A 21,574-nucleotide genomic window follows, 5' to 3' on the forward strand; every position below is an offset into this window, starting at 1 on the left:
CCTCCAAGTAGAAATGAATGATTGTTAAATGATCATTTCAAATTTTGAGCGCCGTTTTTGACAGTACGGTTTCCCAATCATCGAACTAGATGGCTATCCTTCGATACCATACAAATCTTAGTAAACTTTCACGCGATCGAATGAGTAAACGTTGGTAGAAAATTTCACACTTGGCATTCAGAAACTACGAGTACGTGGTATATTTAAATCTTTGCGGGCTCGAATTTTGAATCAAAGGTAATACAGAATTCTCTTTAAACTCCAAAGATCGGTTCGCTTTGACATTCAAAATGCCGCGCGTTTATTCTCCCGTTTGAAATACGAAGGAATGTTGACCCGAATTATTTTGTACTTAGATTCCAGCAAATATGTCTGGAATTCCACTGCTATTTCTTTGCAAAATCCGTTTCAGTTTTCAATAGAAGCAAGAAAATCTCCGGTTCGAATTTTAAAATATGTCGTAAATTTCGTCGTCCGAATACAAAGTGGTAAGTAAGATTTATTCAAATTGGCTTTGCAAGATGTCTTTGGAATTACAATCTTTGAAGAACTGAATGAATCCCGTACCTACTGATTCTTAACTTTGATTCTACGGAGTTTAAGACGCGAAGAAACTAGGTATGCGTTAAGAATAAATTCAGGACCGACTTATAACAATACAAAGCAGGTACTTTTATTTTTTTTTATTACACTAACATTTGTATCTTTTTAATAAGTATATCTATCCAAAGGCGTGATTTAAATATTCTTTTGTTAATAGTTCCAAAACTTATACCACCTTCATAGGCTTAAAATGAAATAGAAATCTTCTATGTATAGAAAATTGAATACCGATCGATATTCGTAAAGAGCGAGCTACTTTAAGAAGAAAAATATATTTCATATTATTCATGAATATTTCATTTGTTAATATCATACATATTTGGGGTCTGAAATTAATACTGTTGACAGATTTAACGGTAAAACAAACATCGCGAAAATCAAATAACTTAACGCAAATATTAATTCAATAATTAAACTCGTGTCGATAATTGAGAAAGCTAATAAAGTAGGAGTAAATTATCACTTAACAGTACTTTATAATATTATTCCCCGCGGCATCGCGAGTGGCTGTCGGAGCGTAATAAAATTACCGTAATATTACTTACAGTGCTGTATGACCACATGTATTTTTTTTACACGACAGAGCGAACTTTCGAAATGATCCCATGCAAATTTTATTTAAATCGCCGACGTAGTTTTTTAATTAGCATCTATAACTATATGGCAATAATTGTGACTTCATTTTTATATTTTAGGCATACATTAATAAGGGTAGAGTTAATATGATTGACTGATGAGGAACAATGATGAGGACTAGGTGGCGCATGCCTACAAAATGCCTATTCACGAAGGCACTCTCTCAAGTTTTAGGAATTACGCATCGTTGGTAACCCAACGAGGTGGAAAGGCACCAAACGAGTCACCGTTGAAAATAAACGGCCCAGGACAGTGGATTTTGGAACTGCCTACAATAGACATATGATCGATCAGCATTGGAGGTCTATCGACTGATTTTAAAAGTATATGAAGATGGTTGACGTCATCGTAACAAAATTGATGTCGTCATCATCATTACATCAACCCATTACCGGCCCAATACATGACACGGGTCTCCTCCCACAATGAGAAAGGTTTAAGCCTATTGGTGGACTTCACACGCCTTTGGGAACATTATTGAGAACTATCAAGCATGCAGGTTCCATCAAGATGTTTCCATTCACAGTAAAAAAAAAAAGAAAATTATATAAAAATAGTATAAATTTAGGCAACCGGTGGGCAACTAGTTTTAAAAGTCGCTAAATCGGACAGAAGTTCTTATGAACACTCAACAAACGTAAAGGTTCAACGCATTCAGCATATTATCATGACTGTATATGGAATGTAATTATTCTATTCGTTCATTCAATTCAGTTAGCAACGCGGAACGACGCGTGGTTCCTTGACCAGGCGCGGTCAAGTGCAATCGCTTCGGTGAAAAATGTTCATTTAATATTCATCTTTTATGCCTCAATAGCTTCTGAACATATGACAACAGTTTACCCGACCAATTACCAGAGAGATTATTGATTACTGTGGTTAATCTCCAGAGAGATTATCCAACTACGAGTGAGATATTAAAGTGCAAAGGGTAGGTACAAATCGCGCACTTTATTCTCTCACTCTCTTTGTCCGATGGGAGGGTAGATCCAACACGACCGGAAAGAGAACTGCGCTGCCAATTTACCAGACAGAAATATGAAATGTTCCGTTACCTACACACTAACACACACACGCACCCACAAACACACGCGCACGCACACACACACACACACACACAAAATGATATACCTTCGCACCTACCTCTAAAATTTATATAATTCTTTATTTTTATTTTGTTTTTCCCTAATATAATTTTGCCTGTTAATTTGTCAAATGTTAGTTATTAACCTCATATATTAAGGGATCACACTGTCTCCTGTAACACAGTTTAAACTAACGCAAGAGAAATGTCTACTTTTTTTTTTGATTCAAGAAATATATTATTATTATTATTCTTTTTCAAACTTGGCACGGGGGGGTAGTACTGGAAATTTCTTAATACAAAAACCCAATACTGATTGCAAAACTTGCTAAAAAACTCATATTAGACATCAGGATTTGGTCTTTCGTTTATTGTTAAAATCCACGTACGAATTAAGCGACATGTTTACTGAGGTCTGCTAGAAATCCCAAAGTCGTGTGCTGTTACTTAGCGTTGAGAACATCGGCGGATAGTCACGAAGTTAGTTGTAGAAAGTTGGCAGCCGATGCACACTGTAATTTGAACAGTTCCCGATATTAGATACGGGCCGTTTATCGTACTGATATTATAAATTCGAAAGCGTGTTTCTTGGATTGCACCGTTTGTCCATTACTAACTGACAAGCAATGAACAAAGTAGACGACAAAATTTTTTGTACCTATAGATGTGGCGAGTGCCTTGTGATGACGGCAGATGATAATACAGTTGCCATCAACCCTTCTCTTTTCCAACGGGTCTCGTACGTAGCGACTAAGATGATAAAACAGCTGCCCCTTACAGCAGCGTTTTCTGTGCAGCTACTACCATCTACTGCGATCACCAAACCGTCTGCTCAGCGTGGTGATCATAGGCAAACCCTGATATTGGAATAGGTATTTAGCCCAGCGATTTGATAGACAATCTACAAAATGGCCTCCAACAGAAGCCGATGGAGACAGTTTACCAACGCGAAGTTGTGATCTCACCAGAACCACGTTCTTCAATGATGAAGAAACGACCAGAGAGAGAGAGAGAGATTTAGCCCAGCAGTGGACTGTTAAAGGCTATTGATTGACATTGATGATAGATGTATGAAGTACAAGAAACTGCTACTTTTTGTTCCGCGAAAAGAAACCACGGGCATGATTTTCAAGGCTGTCAAAGTAGCCGGAGATTTAATTTGGGGGACTTTTTAAACTCCACTACAGGTAAGCCGTTGATTGTAATCTCACTCGTTGCAAAGAGATGATGTCGAATATGGTAACGGGCTTATCTGATGTCGCATAGAAGTTTCTACGCGACATCGTACCGGAACGCAAAATCGCTACGCACCTTTGTGTCGGTAGGGTGGTAACTACTAAGGGCCGAAGAACCAGACCAGTGCAGGGAAAATTCTTTTCGGTAATCTCATCCGGGACCTTCAAAATACTAGACCACAGCTATCGCCACTGTGCCATGGAGGTCGTCAGAACTAGGTAATCATAATAACAAGGTCCAGCTTACCCCTCGAAGTTACAAAGTCCAACTAAAGCGCACGCCAAACAGCTTAGCATGTTATATGAATTTGCTTACTTACGCGGAACTTTATCGACACCAAAACCTCATATAAGTTATATCCAACTTCCTAAGACGCATATCCTATAGCTTAGCGTGAATATCTACGTCGCAAGCAATTCCAAAACTAAATTGATTTCCGATTTACTGCATATTCTGTAGATGTTTGAGTTTAATGCAAAATGAGGTTTGAAATTGAAGGCTTCTATAGATTCATAGCAGCGATAGCCTAGTGGGTAAGACTTCGGCTTTTGTATACGAGTACCGAGTTTGAGCCCCGACTTTGTGTATATAAAGCAATTAAAAATCACTTGCTTTAAAGATAAGGAAAATCATTGCGAGGAAATCTGCGTGCCTGAGAGTTCTCCATAATGTTCTCAAAGGCGTTTGAAGTCCATGAATCCCCATTTGGCCAGAGTGCTGGAGGAGGAATGAATAGTAAATTGTTATGTTGGAGATAGAGTACTAACTAATAGGCTTGAAGTTTTAAAATAGTACATTATGAAATAAGTACTGTTAATTGTATTTTACACCCGATATAGGCATAAAGGGTTAGAACATAATCGACAATTTTTGCTGTTTTTCTACGGTATGAAAGTTTCTTGGACCGCTATATTGATTTTGGTGGCAAGAGGTTATTTACTCGCGATATGTGCCCTCGTGATTAGAATTGTTTTACTAGAGAGAGAATAGGGTATTTTTTTTAAATTATTTTATATATAATTTAAGTATTTGTTTTCTTTGTAATTAATTCTAAAATGTATGTTTTTGTTCGCGGCTAGATCCGGCTAGTTTATGTCACAGCTTGATGGATCTTACAACTCTCATGTCACTCTTCTTAATCGTTTTTTCTCATGCTAACTGATATTCTAGTTTTTTATTCGCAAGTTGTGGCAGTCTCTTAGTGGGTCTACAATATTACATTAATATGTTTTTTCACTTTTTGTTTAGTTTTATAAGAGTTATTGTAACCTGTTGATTGTCCATTAAATAAATAAATAAATATATATAAATAAGAAGGTGTAACATATCGTAACAAACAGTATTTTAACCCACATCTGCAAACCGCAAAACACGCCGCAATTGTCGGAAAGATGCGGGTTCGAATTCCGCCGTTCTGAAAATTTGTTCGTTTGTATTATGGCGGGTTACTCCACCAGGCACAGCTAGAATAATATAAAGATTATTTAGTAATTTTACGGTCATCCGCCCGTATTTCTCTACAACTGAAATTAGCATTTTCATTATAATATTGCCGCATATTTTCATTACGTTTTACATAATAATCTATATTCATAGGAAAATTAAAATATGGCTATTTTTATATATAATTATTGCTCCAAAATCTCGTCAGAGGAGCAAGTCGGCATGTTGACGGCCGATTGGCGCTGTGGGCAGCGAACCTGCTTCCTGAGTCAAGGCCGTGGGTTCGAATCCCACAACTGGAAAATCTTTGTGTGACGAACATGAATGTTTTTCAGTGTCTGGGTGTTTATCTGTATATTATAAGTAATAATATATATATAATATAACGTATAATATTCGTAAAAATATTCATCAGTCATCTTTGTATCCGTAACACAAGCTATGCTTACTTTGGGGCTAGGTGGCGATGTGTTCATCGTCGTAGTATATTTTCTTTTATTTATTATAGTCCTTCTCAGAAGATAAAACAAGAAACTCGGCAGCTACTCTTTTTCAGCATCTGACCGTGAATGAAAACCAGAAATTCTATGCGAAAAAAGCCACGGGCATCAGCTCCTATATACTGCATAACATCAGCAAGATCGTATTATGCGATAAACCCCGCTAACAATTAATATTGCCTGCCAATTATACACCGCCCTCTCGCTTCTGTTGGAGATGCGCCAAAATAACGCTTCGCAGCGGCCCAAACGGAAAAGTTAATGTTACAATTCAATTACTTATTGCAGTGTTTTTAATTATGTTGACGATAACCGAAATAACCGAATTCAAATTTAAAGTTATTTTTTCTTAATCTACCAAAAGTTTTTAGAGTTCCGTACCTAAAGGGTAAAACGGGACCGTATTACTAAGACTCCACTGGCCGTCTGTCTGTCTGTCTGTCCGACAGTCACCAGGCTTTATCTCATGAACCGTGATAATGTTCACGAATGGTGTATTTCCGATGCCGCTAATAACAAATACTAAAAAACCGAATAAAATAAGTATTTAAGGGAGTCCCATACAACAAACGTGATTATATGGCTCGTTATTACTCGATATTGATAACGGCAATAGGTAGAGGTTTGATATACCTACTCGCATTATTATGAAGGTATTTTAATTATTAGGTATTTGCTAATCTAAAACCGTCCTCACGCTTGAAGTTTTTATGCTTCCGGTTTAAAATAGCAATTGTGTGGAATCCAGCGGTACAATTATGCAAACCAAGAAAGTAAAAAGTGTCTCAATAAAAAAGTGACGTTGTCAGTGTAGTTCGTAAGTCGAACAGTTCGTAAAACACCGACAAAAAGCACACGAAAGCGGGTAGTCAGATTCATCCCGTATCATCTAACTTGACATCTTGTACCTACGCAGTACCTTCGTGATCACGATCGATGCAACTGGGTCGAAATATGGGCAATTCCCAAAATGATATGGTGGTGTACACGTTCAACTATAAATATTGGATAGAAGCAGGCGTTACTTTGCGGTAATCCATAATATATTATGAAAATTAAGCTTAATTTGCTATACTCCGCGAACAGCAGCAGAATCTGTATGGTGTAATTTATAATTACTTCAATCCGTATACTCCACACCAAACAGATCCTCGGCAATGACAAGACTTAACAATTATTCATTGTAAAGTCAACATCTCCTGAGGATGCTCCGGTTTCGGAGCGAAACGTGCGTAGAGGGTACATTGCCGAGGATCTGTTTGATGTGGAGTATACGGATTGAAGTAATTATAAATTACACCATACAGATTCTGCTGCTGTTCGCGGAGTATAGCAAATTAAGCTTAATTTTCATAATATAGTTCAACTATAAGAAGTATTGATTAAACACGAAAATCATAGTTTAAAATCTTTAATCACTAATAACTCTTATTTCCGAGTTATCTTATACTCTTATGGTAACGGTAACGATCTCCATAAAAATCAATAGTGAAATACGTGTTCGTTATTTTTCCCAAGAAAAATAACAATCCAAGCTCATTCGTTTATACGCTGGTTTCCAGTCTTCGTTGGAGCGGCGCCAGAACAAAGCCTCAGCGTGGCCTAAATGGCAAAATTCAAAGTGTATGTTCCAATTAAACTGCACAGTAGTGTTTTTCAACTGTGTTGTTATAACGACCCCCCACTTATTGGAATGAAGTCGGGTCATTGCGTTTTCCGCTGTGGTAGTGGAGTTTTATGGAAGAGGTGATGGCGTAGTGGTTAGAGCTTCGGCCTTCCATTCAGGATGACCGAGTTCGATCCCCGGCACGCACCTCTTACTTTTCGGTATTATATCCGTTTTTTTTATTTGATAAATTTAAAATGTAATTCGCTTTAACGGTGAGGGAAAGCATCGAGGCGAAAACTGCATGCCTGTGAGTTCTGCATAACGTTCTCAAATGCGCGTAAAGTCAGCGTGGTGAACTGCGACCTCCACCCTCCTTAGTTGGAGGAGGCCCGTGCCCTGTAGTAAGCCGGCAATGGGTTTACAATAATGATTTCCTCGAGGGAAGTAGTTCTGAAGTTAGAAGTTTTTGCCGCCAAGCTGTAGTGCTGTTCCGGCCTGAAGGGCGTGGTTGCTGGTGTAATTACAAGCACAATAGGCTTAACATTATCGCCAAGCGTTGGCCGCTAACTTGTTTACATAATGTCATAGGTCACGGAAATGTGGACCGATGGATCACTCAGGCGCTCAGTGGCCACGGGGTGTTCAACACCTACCTTTTCGCAATTGGGTAAGCCCCAAGAGAGGAGTGCTACTTTTGTGGAGAGGAAGACACCCCAACGCATGCTATTTTTGAATGTCCTGCTTGCACAGACTTGAGATCTTTAGCACAGGGAGCGAGCAGTAATGTAGACTCCCCGAATCTGATAGCGCGCATGATCTCCAGTGAAGAGGAATGCTAATGGTGAGAAGAGAGGAACGAGAAAGAGATGAGAAGGAAAAGATAAAACGCTTAAAGAAGGTCGGCATGAAGTAATGCCAAGCGGTTCCGTGCAGACCTGGCAGACAGGGGGGGGGGGGTTTGTTTTAGTCCGTGCAAGTCGGACATGCCTGCCATCAGGCAGAAGTCCGAAGGGATTTTTTACTCCTCGATTAAAAATAATAATAATAATAATGTCTTAGGTAAATGTGACTTGTCTTTCCCATGTTCAGGGGATCTTTGTTATTGATGGGGGTGGCGACCGCATATTAAGCGTTATTAGTGATAATTACTGAGACCTTAATGCGTTCTCCGAAACAAGGGGGTGGATGACGCAATTTTTTGTTCTTGAAAATAAACCAAATACGTAGGTTACTACCAAATACTATGTTTTTTCGCCGGTCGGAGGGTGATTACGTATCTCACAACAAGCTTGCGGCAGGCGTAGCACTCGCGATCATTGCTTACACAATAGGATCCGAACAGCGCGGCGAGCATGAGCCGGAGAAAATTAACTCCCCGGCGAAACGATAAAAAATTAACTTCTCAGCTTTAACATTAGGTTCTCTCAGAGCATTGGTGCACAAGTGGCAATAGGTAATATTCAAATAATATATGTGTTATAAACGGGGGTGAACAGTAAACTTCTTCTATTCCATATATTACCTTGCTTTAGAAGGTGGACACGTTAATTGTACCCCCTGTCAGGGGATATAATATTTTTTGTCTGTGACCGTAGACAAACATTTTAGCAAAAAGACAAACGTGGCAAAGTTATTAGGCGGTGACTAGTTAGTCACTGAATAGATGGGCTCCCAAAAATAAATAGCGATAAGAGTTTACAAAAATAGTTCATTATTAACATCTTCACTCCGTTGGAAATATTCCAATAGTCCACAGAATATATAGTTACCCATTATAAAACATATCATGGAACATTTCTTTTAAAAAATAAACCGCGCATTTAACATATTCCTGGTTAACGCGAACCTTTGAAGAATGGTTATCATTCAGGTTTCCTGCGGCGTATTTCAATTAAAAAGATTTTAGGTCACGTTGTGAGGATTCATTAAAATGCGACTTCACTAAAAATATGCTTTAAAATCCGCATGCGAATAATATTTTATAATAATGGCTGCGAAAAGTACAAGAGTTATTTTTTTACTGAAGATAAGTTTGCGAATTGAATGCTACCCGAACCGGGGAAACCCCTTTTATGCCTTAGGGCCAATGTCTAGACATTGGAATCTGTAATTTGTTTCTATTACTTACGTATGAATTTAAGTTCGGTAAAGCTAAAAATGCTCTGCCCTGCCGTTGTTGCGCGCTGGTCAGTAATGCATTCCGTGTAATGCGGTAACGGCAGATCATACAGTGGTCGCCAAACCCTTGTCTTCCCGTTGGTGTCGTAAGAGGTAACTAAGGTTCAAGAACGGAGATCAGACAGCAGCGTTATCTTTGCTACTGTGATCACCAACGCGTCTGCCCGTGTTGGGAAAGGCCTTTAGTCTAGGAGTGTCTAAGACACCGGGAGGTATCTTTTCATCGTTCGAGTCCATGTAGGACTGCGGTGCATCGATAATGCAGTCGTATTTATATCAAAATACCCACCACACATTTCCTCACGATTTACCTTCACCGTTAAACGAAGTGATATTTGAATTGCTGAAAACGCACATAACTTAGAAAAGTTAGAGGCGCGTGGATTCTAACTCGGCCCCCCGAAGGTGAAGTCGAAGTGCTTCCCACTGGGCTATCACTGTTTCACACGATGGTAAAATGGTGATGGTAAAGCTGATCGAAGATCGTGCTTCCAAGTTTCTTCTAAAGGTTCATAACTGTCGGGCTATTTAGATCACTTGCCCGAGCTTTGGGCTGAGTATCGCGAGCACAGTTTATTTGTCAAATGGAGCGAGACATCCCCTCCATTGTGAGTGGGGGGGACGGGCTACTATTCAGTTGCACCGACTTGATTAATACGGTTGAATGCGCTCGGCTCGGCGCAGGAACGACCCAGTTTTGAGGAAAAATAGTCTGTTATTAAAGTGGGCAGCGTTGTTAGTGAACGAGATTGCCTGCTATGACGAAATGGGTTGCGGCTTTCGTTTTTCAACGATTCCAGTATGCGGTGGATGAAAGCGAATTGCTTCTCTAAAAGTTGGTTAGGTTGGATTTTTTAAACACACATTTCGCTCGGGGTTAAACGTTGTAAGCCCCAGTTTGTGTTTTCGTCATTTTCTTGCGATTTATTTTCCATCAAACTATATGGCTTTTTATTTCAACCGTTTAAAGCCTCTTTTCGTGATATCGTCCAAATCAACGATGCAAATTTCAAATGAACGTTCGAATTAAAAAAAATATTTATTTAGGCCTGTCAGCACATGAAGCGTTCATTATCATGTCCACTTTCAAATAATTCTTTTTGATGAAAAATAAAGCTAAATTGTTCGCTACTTTAAATATAATCTCAGGTGAGGTTGAAAAATCTTAAAACTATCATCTTTTTTATTGAAAAATTTTAATTATATTGAAACCTTAATAGGGTTATAATTTTTGTCAGAAGATTAGCGCAGTGGGCAGTGACCCTGCTTTCGGAATCTACGGCTTTGGGTTCGATTCCCCCAACTGGGAAATATTTGTGCGATAAACGTGAATGTTTTTCAGTATCTATATATTGTTCATTATTATTCATCAATTATCTAAGTACCCATAACACAAGCTATGCTTGCTTTGTGGCGATCTCTCTGTTGCTACTTTATTTATTTATTAAACTTACCCGTAACCAGGCTTCTGACAGAACCAAGATCTCGTCAGTTTCGCAGCTTCAAGGAGCACTCCGCCAATATCACCGATCCTCATGCCAGGGCAACAGCATTCATCCTCAATTCCATCCCCCACTAACACAAGCCTCGACTCTGATCTCGCCACTTTGGCGTGTTAGCAAAGCGGTGCTTAAGATATTTATTTTAATTTCATCATATAAATTATTGGCACTGAATTCCGTTTAGGATCAAACACTTTTCACTTCAAATCACATTACACAACGTTTTAAAAAAGTATCCTTCGTAACTGGATGTATTTATGATCGCACTTTATTGTCGATAAAGTTTCAATTATGCACTTTCGAAATAAATTCGAACTGTTTAATTATTCGAGTCGCTTTTATGTCAATGTGAATCTGGAGAGGTTTAATTATTAACAAATATTGTTGAGATAAAAATCGGAAGCGGTGGCAACCTAGTAGTTAGGACTTCGGGGGGCTGAATTCGAGTACTTTTCTTAATTTTAATTTATGTGCGATTCACCTTCAACGGGGAAGGAAAACATATTAAGGATGTATGTGTCTCAAAAATGTGTGGAGTCCACCAATCCGCACTGTGCCAGCGTGGTGGACTACTCTTCTCACTGTGGGAGAGACCCGTGCTCAGCAGGGCTAGCACACGCAGGAGATAAAAATTATATCCCCCAATTATATCCCCTGACAGGTGACAGAATTAACTTGTCCACCTTCTAATAGCTGCTGCAGGCGGAATAAGAAAAGTTTGCCACCGTTTATTATTACACATATATTATTTGGATATTATTTCCATTTGTGCGCCAGTGCTCTGAGAGTTGATAAAGCTGTGGGAGCAGATACATTTTTATCCTTTTCCCGAAGATGTAATTTTCTCCAGCCCATGCTAGCGATACTGTAGTGGGAAGGTACTGGTTTGGTATGATGATGATGATTTTTGAGACTTAAAACGTAGTTACAAATGTATCAGCAAATGGAAGCGATATTTTATTAACAATATGGGTAGGCTTGATAGTTATTAATTTACGGTGCGTTATCGACCGCCTGTAGTCTACCAAACAAGCCGTCGCTAATGGCATTTCCTAACGACGCTCAATTTGTAACTATTACCCAACGAACAACGTAAATGTGAAGAAAGGCTTCGTCGATAAAAAAATACGCCCGAGGAAAGTTAAGTCGGACATTGTACCAATATTTTTGTTACTTCAAAGTTATTAGGGTTTACGAAAAATCAGAAGACAATGAATTGTCAAAGAACCACTCTGATATCATTTTAATAAATAAATAAAATAAATATACCTACTACGACAGTAAAAACATCGCCATCTAGCCCCAAACTATGCGTAGGTTGGGTACTTAGATGACTGATGAATAAAATACATAATTTAGATAACATTGATTTAATTTACATTAAGATTTTAAAGCATGTCAGGAACATATATAATAAACTAATATAAATATATGTACCAACTAGATTTTACAAATACTTATTTTATTTTCATTATTTATGCAATTATAACTAAAAAAACTCTTTTTAAAGCAAGAAATAAAACGCTTTTAGTATCAAATTTTTATGTATAATATGTTCGGGAGAGTCAGTAAGGCGAGCAAAATTAAAAAAAAAACTATCAATTGTGTAGCTACAGCTAAGTTTTTAAGAGCCAGTTTGTAATGATGAATAGAGTAAAATATTTGATAGTTATCTTAGTCATACATATCTCACGGTTGAATACAGCCTCGATTAAAAAAAAAAGCCAATAAAAGCTTTCCTAACTAATGTCTGTGGTAACGCAGGTCATTAAAAAAAAACTGGAATCAGAATATATGAAAAAATCGCACAAAGAAGCACATTTGCAAACGTAATGCGGTCCCAATGCGGCAATAAATGGGGAAACTTCTATAATAATAGAAGAAAGTACAATGACTAGGCACCATATACCACATTAACATATGAATGCCTGAAATCAAGAGCTCAACAGTCATCCATCATAGGCGTAATTTGTCTGTCCGTGACTAGCACGAAACAGTGACCAACTTAGCCGCTCCATTACAATGAAACGCGGAATTTAATGTGCTTTATGCGAGTAATGCTTGACCTTTCTAGCGCAGCGGCGAGCGCTGAGTATTTACGTGTGAGGTCGCGAGTTCAATCCCCCCCCAGAGGATTTGGGAATGAAATGAATTAATAAAATCCACTTTATTGTACACCAAAATAAAAAAAAACAAGCATTAGAGAGAAAAAAAAACAATTAAAATAAAGAAGAAAAGGTACAATAGGCGGCCTTATCGCTTAAAAGCGATCTGTACCAGGCAACCTACCAAAGCAAATTGAGTACATGAAGTTAAGAAGAAGGGTTAGGGTGTACACAAAGTAATACTTAAATAATAAACATAAATTACAAAAATATACATACTGCATAAAAAAATATATAAATAGAATATTTATTATTTTTACAACGCAACCAACAAAGACGTACCTTTAAGCGATCGGCACGATGTCGCTTATTGACATATGGGTTTATTATAACTGGCATACCCCTTATAGGTTAGCACATATTAGACTGCATCATCACTTATCAGCAGGTGAGGATTCAGTCAAGATCTAACCTTGCAGTGGAATAAAAAGTAATGAAAACTTTAAAAATTCCAAAAAAACAGTTCATCTTTTAAGGTTGACACGGACGAAGTCGCGAGGGTCCGCTAGTTATTCATAAAAAAAAAATTGAGACTAGATGGCGATGTGTCTATTGTCGTTTATTTATAATTAAGACACTTTATTTGATGGGAAGCAAGCACCAACATAGTGTCAAAATGCCACCAGAGTTTGGTAGTCGCAAACCGAACAAAACTCCCGCAGTTTCCTGAGATGGTATCCACGACCCAAAAAAAACGACGTTTGCGCAGCGTCTTTGAATCAATACAGACATAAAATAATGAGTACGATAATTATAATCGTACTTATTATTTACGAAATTGCACAAAGATATGCACAATAGTTATTCAAAAAAAACTTTCACAATTCGGATACACAATGGAATTCGGTTCTTTACAATGCTACTAGGTTAAACATTCTACGGAGTATCGTTCGATGTTAAGATGATTTTTTGGTATTTATTCACCATCTCACTGTTCTTTCTAGAAGCGGTGATAACATTGTGATAAGGTTCCGGCTTCCCTTTAGGGGGACCGAGTTCCGGCACGCACCTTCTAATTTACTTATGTGCGTTTTTAATTCAAGCAATTACATAACGGGCAAAAGGCATGTTTACGGTGAAGGAAACCTACGTGCCTCACGGATTCGTTGTAATATTTTCAATGACGAGTGAACAACTAAACCGCACTTGGCCAGCGTGGTGTACTCACTCTAAGAGGAGACCCAAGCCCTGTAGTGGGCCGATAATGGGTTGACGATGCTGATAATGAAAAAGAAGAAGATAAACTTTATTATAACATACAGGAAAATAAACAGTAAGGAGTATACAGTACACAATGTAGACATGCCAAGGCGGCCTTATTGCTGCAAGCAATCTCTTACAGGCAACCTTTGTAGATAGGAATTACAGCAAGAGAACGGGATAGTGCCGAGAGTTCTTTCTACAGCGACAGAAAATCGTTTTTATTCCTACATTTATTACTACCAGCGTTAATCATAAACAAAATAAAATGAAGAAAACAAACTGTTGGAATAAACCGAATCACGCCCTATTTTCGAGCTAAGTTCGTAACGTATCCGGCGCATGCAATAGGTATAAAGAAAGAACACGAATTTCCCATTACAATATGATTATAAAATCTCACACGTACATAACTTAACACTCAACGAATAAGACCAAGATATAATTTATTTAATCAATTATCTGATTTTAAACTAATTATCAGACTTAGATTTTTAACAGTCTTAGCTAATTTTTCATATGATAATTTACCATACACAAAACTAATAACACACGGAAGCCGTGTACACTAATATTAAAGCATCAAAAACAACTCCACTTTAAATTATGGAATTCCACAAAACAACGCCTGCTTCCATATAGGTATACTCTAGTTCTATCCATATAAATATGAATATCGTCCAGCAGTAACAGGTGCCGAGCGTAAATTAAAATTATGGGACAGTATTAAACGGTGTAATATTACTTGGCGCAATATAATCTTTCAATGTCATCATACCCACGAAGGTTTCGATTACTTGATATTGAATGTCTTGGCAGTTGGACCGTTTGGAGCAAATATCAAATGCAGTGCGATATTTCAAAATAATATTTATAAAACCTGACGAAATCGAAGTATTAGTTTATGCGTACGTGTGTGTGTTTCTGTGCGTGCGCGCGCGCGCGCGCGCGCGCGTGTGTGTGTGTGTGTGTGTGTGTGTGTGTGTGCGTGTGTGTGTGAGCTTTCTTAGCTATGTTTGATGAAAATCGGTCCATGTAGCCGCCGCTAAAAATGGCAGTTTACATATTCAGTAGAATAACGTACATGATAATGAAAGTTAGGGGTTTTTTATTTTGTTTTAAATGTATATATATAGATTATAGATACTTATTAGGTATATCCCTTATTATCGTATATCACGATGAGCACGCAAGAGGCGTGGCCGTTTAATAGGCCACTAATCGGCTTCGACATGGCATTGTGTCTTTTAGTATTTTTTTTTATTCCTCATTCTACCAAGTACATTTTAGCTCTTGGATTGCAATTTCAGCCGGTGGAAAGTCTTAGATGGTAGCGGGCAAACCCGGAAAAGCACTAAAAAGGCGTGTCGCGGTTGTTCGTTCTGGTACGATGCCGCTTAGACACCGATTAGGGGAATGGGTTTAATAGAACTGCCATACCCCTCACAGGCTAGCCCGCTAATTTTCTTAGTGTGAAGTGCATCATGAATTGCAGCAGATATTGCAGTTCAGGGCTATCGTAAAAAATCGAATTAAAAAAAAAATTAACAACATTGACAGGTTTATAAATAAGTGCTATTCTTTTTCACGAAAAATATTGAGAAAATTACATTACTAATTAAGTCAATTTAGTATAGTTTAGTTATAATTGTACACTAAATGTCTTTGTTTTTAGGCTCGCAAAAAAATAATATTTTTTAAGAGAATATATTCTGTTTTGCATCATTCGTAAGTAACTGAGACTATCAAATACTGTATTAAATAATACATTTCTAACTCAGTTTCAGTAACACAGTAACATCCAAACGCAATGCGTACATTGAAAGAAGTTTAAAACCATAACTCCGAATGTTATTTAAGCTGTTTGAAATATATAAATTAAAAATAAATTTGATAAAGTCCAATCCGTATAAAAAGCTAAGCAAAAAGTCATTGCAAAAAAGGCCACAAGAAACTATTATAAAAACTAAATACAACTCCTGAATCTAGGTTTACGATAGTAGTATCCAATTAATGGGGTGAATTGAGGAAGAGTTCTTAAGGTTAAAAGAGTTTATAATTGAAGAATTAAAATAGAGTTCATGTACCTTTTGTTGAAAAATTGTCATAATCAGTGCAGTTTGTGGGGATGAGTATATGCTTTTATAACATGATACCGAAAGTAATAGCAGATTTACCATTACGTAAGTTTAAAACATGTATAAAAACACATTTAATTCATCGGGTTTACTATACTATTGATGAATTTCTTAATGACAAGGTTGTCTGGAAGCAAGCCGCTCCGCTTTCATACCACACAAGATAGAACAATGATTGTTGAATTCTAAAATTATGTTGGAAAAGAGCAACTGCTGAGTTTCTTGCCGGCTTCTTATCGGTAGAATCTGCCTTCTGAACCGGTGGTAGAGTCACTACAAACAGACATACTTGACGTTTCAAAAGTGCTTATAAAGTAGCCTACTTGAAATAAATGAATTTAGAATTTTAAACTTTTTTTAAATTTTGCAGTACTTTTGGAGCCACAAAACCAAAAAAAAAATGTATGACACGTCAAAGAGATTTTATATATTTTTATTATTGGTGTCAGTAATTAATATGGGATTTCAACCCACCCTAAACCTTAAGTGTCTATATGCCTTTCGAAATCAATTATAAATCAATAATTTTAGTATAACCTTAAAGTTTTCATTACATTTCGAATTCCTTTACACAAGTAGTAAAAACACGGATAACGGACTTTGTGTTTTAAATCTATTCAAATTAAGTGAGTTTTTGTTTGCGTTAGCTTAGTGGAAGGCGGCGACATCTCCGGCCAGTATCGGTCGCTGTTTGATTGCGCGGGCTGCAAGTTATTAACAGAAGGCGATAAATTGTGCGTAAACTACATTTTAACAGTAAAATTCTCACGGTTTATTAGTGTACCAACGAAGTGATGGTAGCCTAGTAGTTAGAACTTCGGACCTCTAACTATTTGGTGTTGTAACTATGCGTTGTACTAGTAGTAGTGGAGCTTTTTGCGTCAGAGCTCGTCCGGGGAACGAATGAATGGATACACTTTTATTGTACACAACATGGAAAACCAAAAAAAAAATGCAAGTACAAAAGAAGGATAATATAAAAGGGTATAATTTGGCGGCCTTATCGCTCGATTTAGAGATATAATTATAATTTTATAAAAGTACTAGCGGACCCCAGCGCCATTAGTCGGGCTGATTTTTGTGAATCTAAACCATTTAGGGTGCCACCCAAACGCATACAAAAACATTCAAATCGGTCCAACCGTTTAGGTGGAGTTCAGTGACATACACACGCACACAATAAAGATATATATAACATATTCCAGTAACCTAAAACAAAAAAATACAACCACAACAATATGATGACGTCATTGCAATTACAAGTGTGAGATAAGGCGGTTTTAATATAATGTAACCAATTGATTTTCCAAGTTTTTTTTTGTATGGATTATATAATCACAATAAAAGATTTTCTCAATGTAATCTGCACCAATTATTCCGTTTTCATAAAAACATGACGTCCAGTGTAAGAGAAACAGTAAAAGTTTTTGTTTGCGCTGTTCGCACGTGACTCGTGAAGCAAGAAATCATTTAAGTGGCCTTGATTGATTGTAAAGGCCGTTTATAGACCTTTCATAACACTTGTTCTTTAAATCTACCTCTTTGGTCGAGTGGTTAATTTTCATTTTCAATTAATCACGTGGTCCTGGGTTCGGTACCCGAGGCTGTACTGTGTTCTAATGATGAACACCTTCAGATGTAGCTCACAGTTAGGCAATTGGTGAAGTCTTCCCCCATACCCGGAGAGCATGTGAAACTATCGCGTCGGTCCCGATGATCACTAACATGTAGCTTTACAATCGTTTAAGCCGACCAACCATTAGTGGTACCAACCAGTAGCGGGGAGTTTGTTTGTATATTTTCTTTATTTCTGTCCACATCTAAACTAAACGACGACTGAAGGCCTCTCAAGTCTCAACTGCAGGGTTTGCACATAATCCACGCTAGGGCAAGTTGGTGATCCCAGTCGTTCTCCTTTACATTCTTGAACTGAAGACTGTCATTTGGTCTGCCGTCACCACGTGGCACCATAAAATAAATAAATAATAAATATACTACGACAATACACACATCGCCATCTAGTCCCAAAGTAAGGTAGCTTGTGTTATGGGTACTAAGATAACTGATGAATAATATACATAAGAACTTATAACATATAGACAAGACGAAATCGACTTAGGACTTCGGTGCTTTACGCACGTAATCGTACGAAAAATGTTAATATTTTTCGAGTTTCCCGTCTACAATGCAATTGTACTAGAAAGATCGGAATCTTTCGCACGACTAAATATCGCACGCATGCAAAGTGGCCTAGTTAAAAGGTTCCACAAAACAATTATGCGAAACACGAAAACTGAACGATATCTGCGGTGTTTAACAACTGACATATACACTGACATAATCAATAACGACCTTGGCACCACTTCCCCGTTTCACTTCTGTCACTTGGAGACTAGCCAGGGCTTGCGAGTGTACTTGTGTAGCCTGCAATCCTTTGGGGAATGTACCTACTGCTGATATTCGGAGCGATACTGACTACTTGTGAGTTACCGCAGTGGTTCTCTAGAGGCCTTAGTTATGCTATTTATCATAAGAGATATGTAATTTATTTATTTATTTATTTTATTTATAGCCTATTCAACAATCTTATTTCCTTATCGAGACAACGGTTACGCTTGATTGCCTTGCTTTAGCATAGGCCACCCCCAGGTTCTTCCATGCTATGTAATTTAGCTGTATATTAATATAATAAAAAAATGAATAATTATTTTTTATAACATAAGTGTAGATAGCGAAAGGTCACTGACTCGACAAAAAATCTCGAGACTAGATACTCGAAGCATTAAGCTAGAATTTGGTAAGTAGCGAGTTTATAAGTGTCAGATATCAGTTCAGAAAGCATGTTTTATGTATCAATCTCAAAGGGAATATAATGAAGGTTCGATTTATAAACATCTACTGATATTAGGATCGAAAAAAAAACATACCCGGCTAAGTTTGTAGTGGGCTCTTCTTAGACCAGGGCGCGTTCGGAGCCCTCGTAGCTTTAGGTTTAAGTTGGCGAATGAAGTTATCACCATCCCCTTACAACGCTTAATAAGTGCCTGAGATATGCCTACATGAATAAAGAAATTTTGAATTTGACTTTTGAGTTTGGTTGATAGTCGAACATGGATATTTAGATTTATGATTACAGATAAAAAATACTAATGTCAGTTTTTTTTGTAAATCACCTTTTATGGACGGTAAAATATGTAATGGAAGTTGTTGCTGTATTTTTTTTTTATTATTTAGCTATCACAATCATCATCACCATCATATCAACCCATTAACAGCGCACTACAGGGCACGGGCTAAGAATGATACCACAGTGAGAAGGGTTTAGACGGTAGTCCACTACGCTGGCCCAGTGCGGATTGGTGGGCTCTACACACCTTTGAGAACATTATGGAGAGCTCTAAGGAATGCAGGTTTCCTCATTTTTGCCTTCACCGTTGAAGAAAGTGATAGTTTAATTGCTTAAAACGCACATAACTTAGAAGGCCACCTCTTAGGTGCGTGCTGGGATTGGAACTCTGCCCACTGAAAGTGAAGCCGAAGTCCCACCCACTAGGCTATCCCCGCTTCCCTATACCTGTAGTTATACGTTTTCCCTATTTAGTTATACAAGAATTAAATTTAGGAAGTTTTTTCCTGTTGAGGGTGTATAATAGTGTGTAATATTTTTAATCAATCTGTTAAATAGCAAGAGAAGTCATAAATTCTACATCAACAAAGTCGCCGACATTTGATAGTATGTATCATACTTTGATTTGTTTAATATTAAATAAAATATAATAAATATACCACGGCAATACACGCATCTATACCCTATACATACATACACCATCTAGCCCTAAAGTAAGCGTAGCTTGTGTTATGGGTGCTAAGATAGCATGCAGCAGATGAATATTTTTATGAATATAATTCACATAAATACTTATAATGTACAGATAAACATCCAGACACTGAAAAACATTCATGTTCATCACACAAATATTTTTACAGTTGTGGGAATCGAACCCACGGCCTTGGACACAGGGTAGCTGGGCACTGCGCCGAACGGCTGTCTAGCAACCTTGCCCACTTTATTTGTTTCGATTTTATCACTCGTTATACTGGTTTGTGTGGTATACATACCTCATACCATTTATTACTATCAATTTGTTGTTAAAATATATATATATCCTTGTCAATGCTTTTGTCACTTGTGAATGTGGTATCTTGTTGTTGTTGTAACAGGTTGTTTTTGTATCAATTAAGTATTAAATGCATCGACTTCAAAAAAGGAAAAACTACATTTTTAGTTTGTTTCGTTGTTTGTTTATGGTACGAACGTCATTAATTTCTTATGCAAAGCATGTTGTTTACGCGTTTTTACGAGGGGAATCTACGATTTGTGAATATTTTTATCTATATAAGAAATAAACTTTTGTTGAGCGGTCTCCAAAGACTAGATAGAACAAGGATATGAAAATTCTGGTAGTAGTATTTGACCAATTTTATTTCACACAATAATAATTTTTATTTGTCCTTGAAAACAAAGAAGAAACAAAACAACAATGAAAAATACATACAGTAATTATTGCAAATATAAATAATATGAAAGTCAGATAACCTTACAAATTCAATATTACCCCAACATTTAACTATCTCGATGCCAACAAATGATTATAATGACTTTCCCATAAAAAGGTTAATGTGTTTTCCGTTATCACCCTATATTTTCGATTGGTTATTTTATTCTCGTATCCCACGCAAAGGTCGATACCGGAGTCGGTCATTAAAGACCTTGATCTCATTCTGCGATATCATTTCAATAACAATGAAAAACAATTAATAAATATCATGTTTCCAATCTCTTAAATTATATAACGAAACTTTGATATCTCGCTCTTTAAAAATAACTAGATTTAATACTAAAAGTCAACGGATTTATTATGTTTCTATTTGAAAGCAAACAATAAAATTGTAGGACTATAAGGACTATATCATCATCTGCAGCCAATTTACATCCCACGGCTGGGCACAGACCTCGTTTGTAATAGGAAAGACGCTTATAGAACCTAGACCCACTAGACTCTGCTCGAATGCGAGTTGGTGGGATTTAATAGCCGTAATAACCGGAACCAACGACTTAACGTGCTCTCAGAGGCACGGGGTTGAGACCGGGTTGTTACCTACTGAAAATTCTTTAATAGAAAAACTAAACTAATATAAGTAAAGTGTGGATATCTGTATTAAAATTCTATGTTCAGCACATAAAATAGGTAAAATGATAAAATAGGTAAAAATACAGAA

The 21,574-nt window shown here is 37.3% G+C and overlaps 1 protein-coding gene across 8 annotated transcripts in view; it reads right to left on the reverse strand.

Moving 5' to 3' along the window:
* Positions 1–21,574, reverse strand: part of LOC120634676 (IQ motif and SEC7 domain-containing protein 1) — a 221,369-nt gene that overhangs the window by 35,810 nt on the left and 163,985 nt on the right. For 2 of the 8 annotated variants that reach the window (XM_039905434.1, XM_039905433.1), the window contains exon 2: positions 10,744–11,145. The exons of the other annotated variants lie outside the window; for them this stretch is intronic. In XM_039905434.1, the coding sequence (XP_039761368.1) occupies positions 10,744–10,826 (83 nt within the window). In that variant the 5' untranslated portion in view covers positions 10,827–11,145. The remainder of the gene's footprint in view (positions 1–10,743; positions 11,146–21,574) is intronic. 8 annotated transcript variants of the gene reach the window in all.

This window comes from Pararge aegeria, chromosome 24 (genome assembly GCF_905163445.1).
Source record: "Pararge aegeria chromosome 24, ilParAegt1.1, whole genome shotgun sequence".
Taxonomy (NCBI): Eukaryota; Metazoa; Arthropoda; class Insecta; order Lepidoptera; family Nymphalidae; genus Pararge; species Pararge aegeria.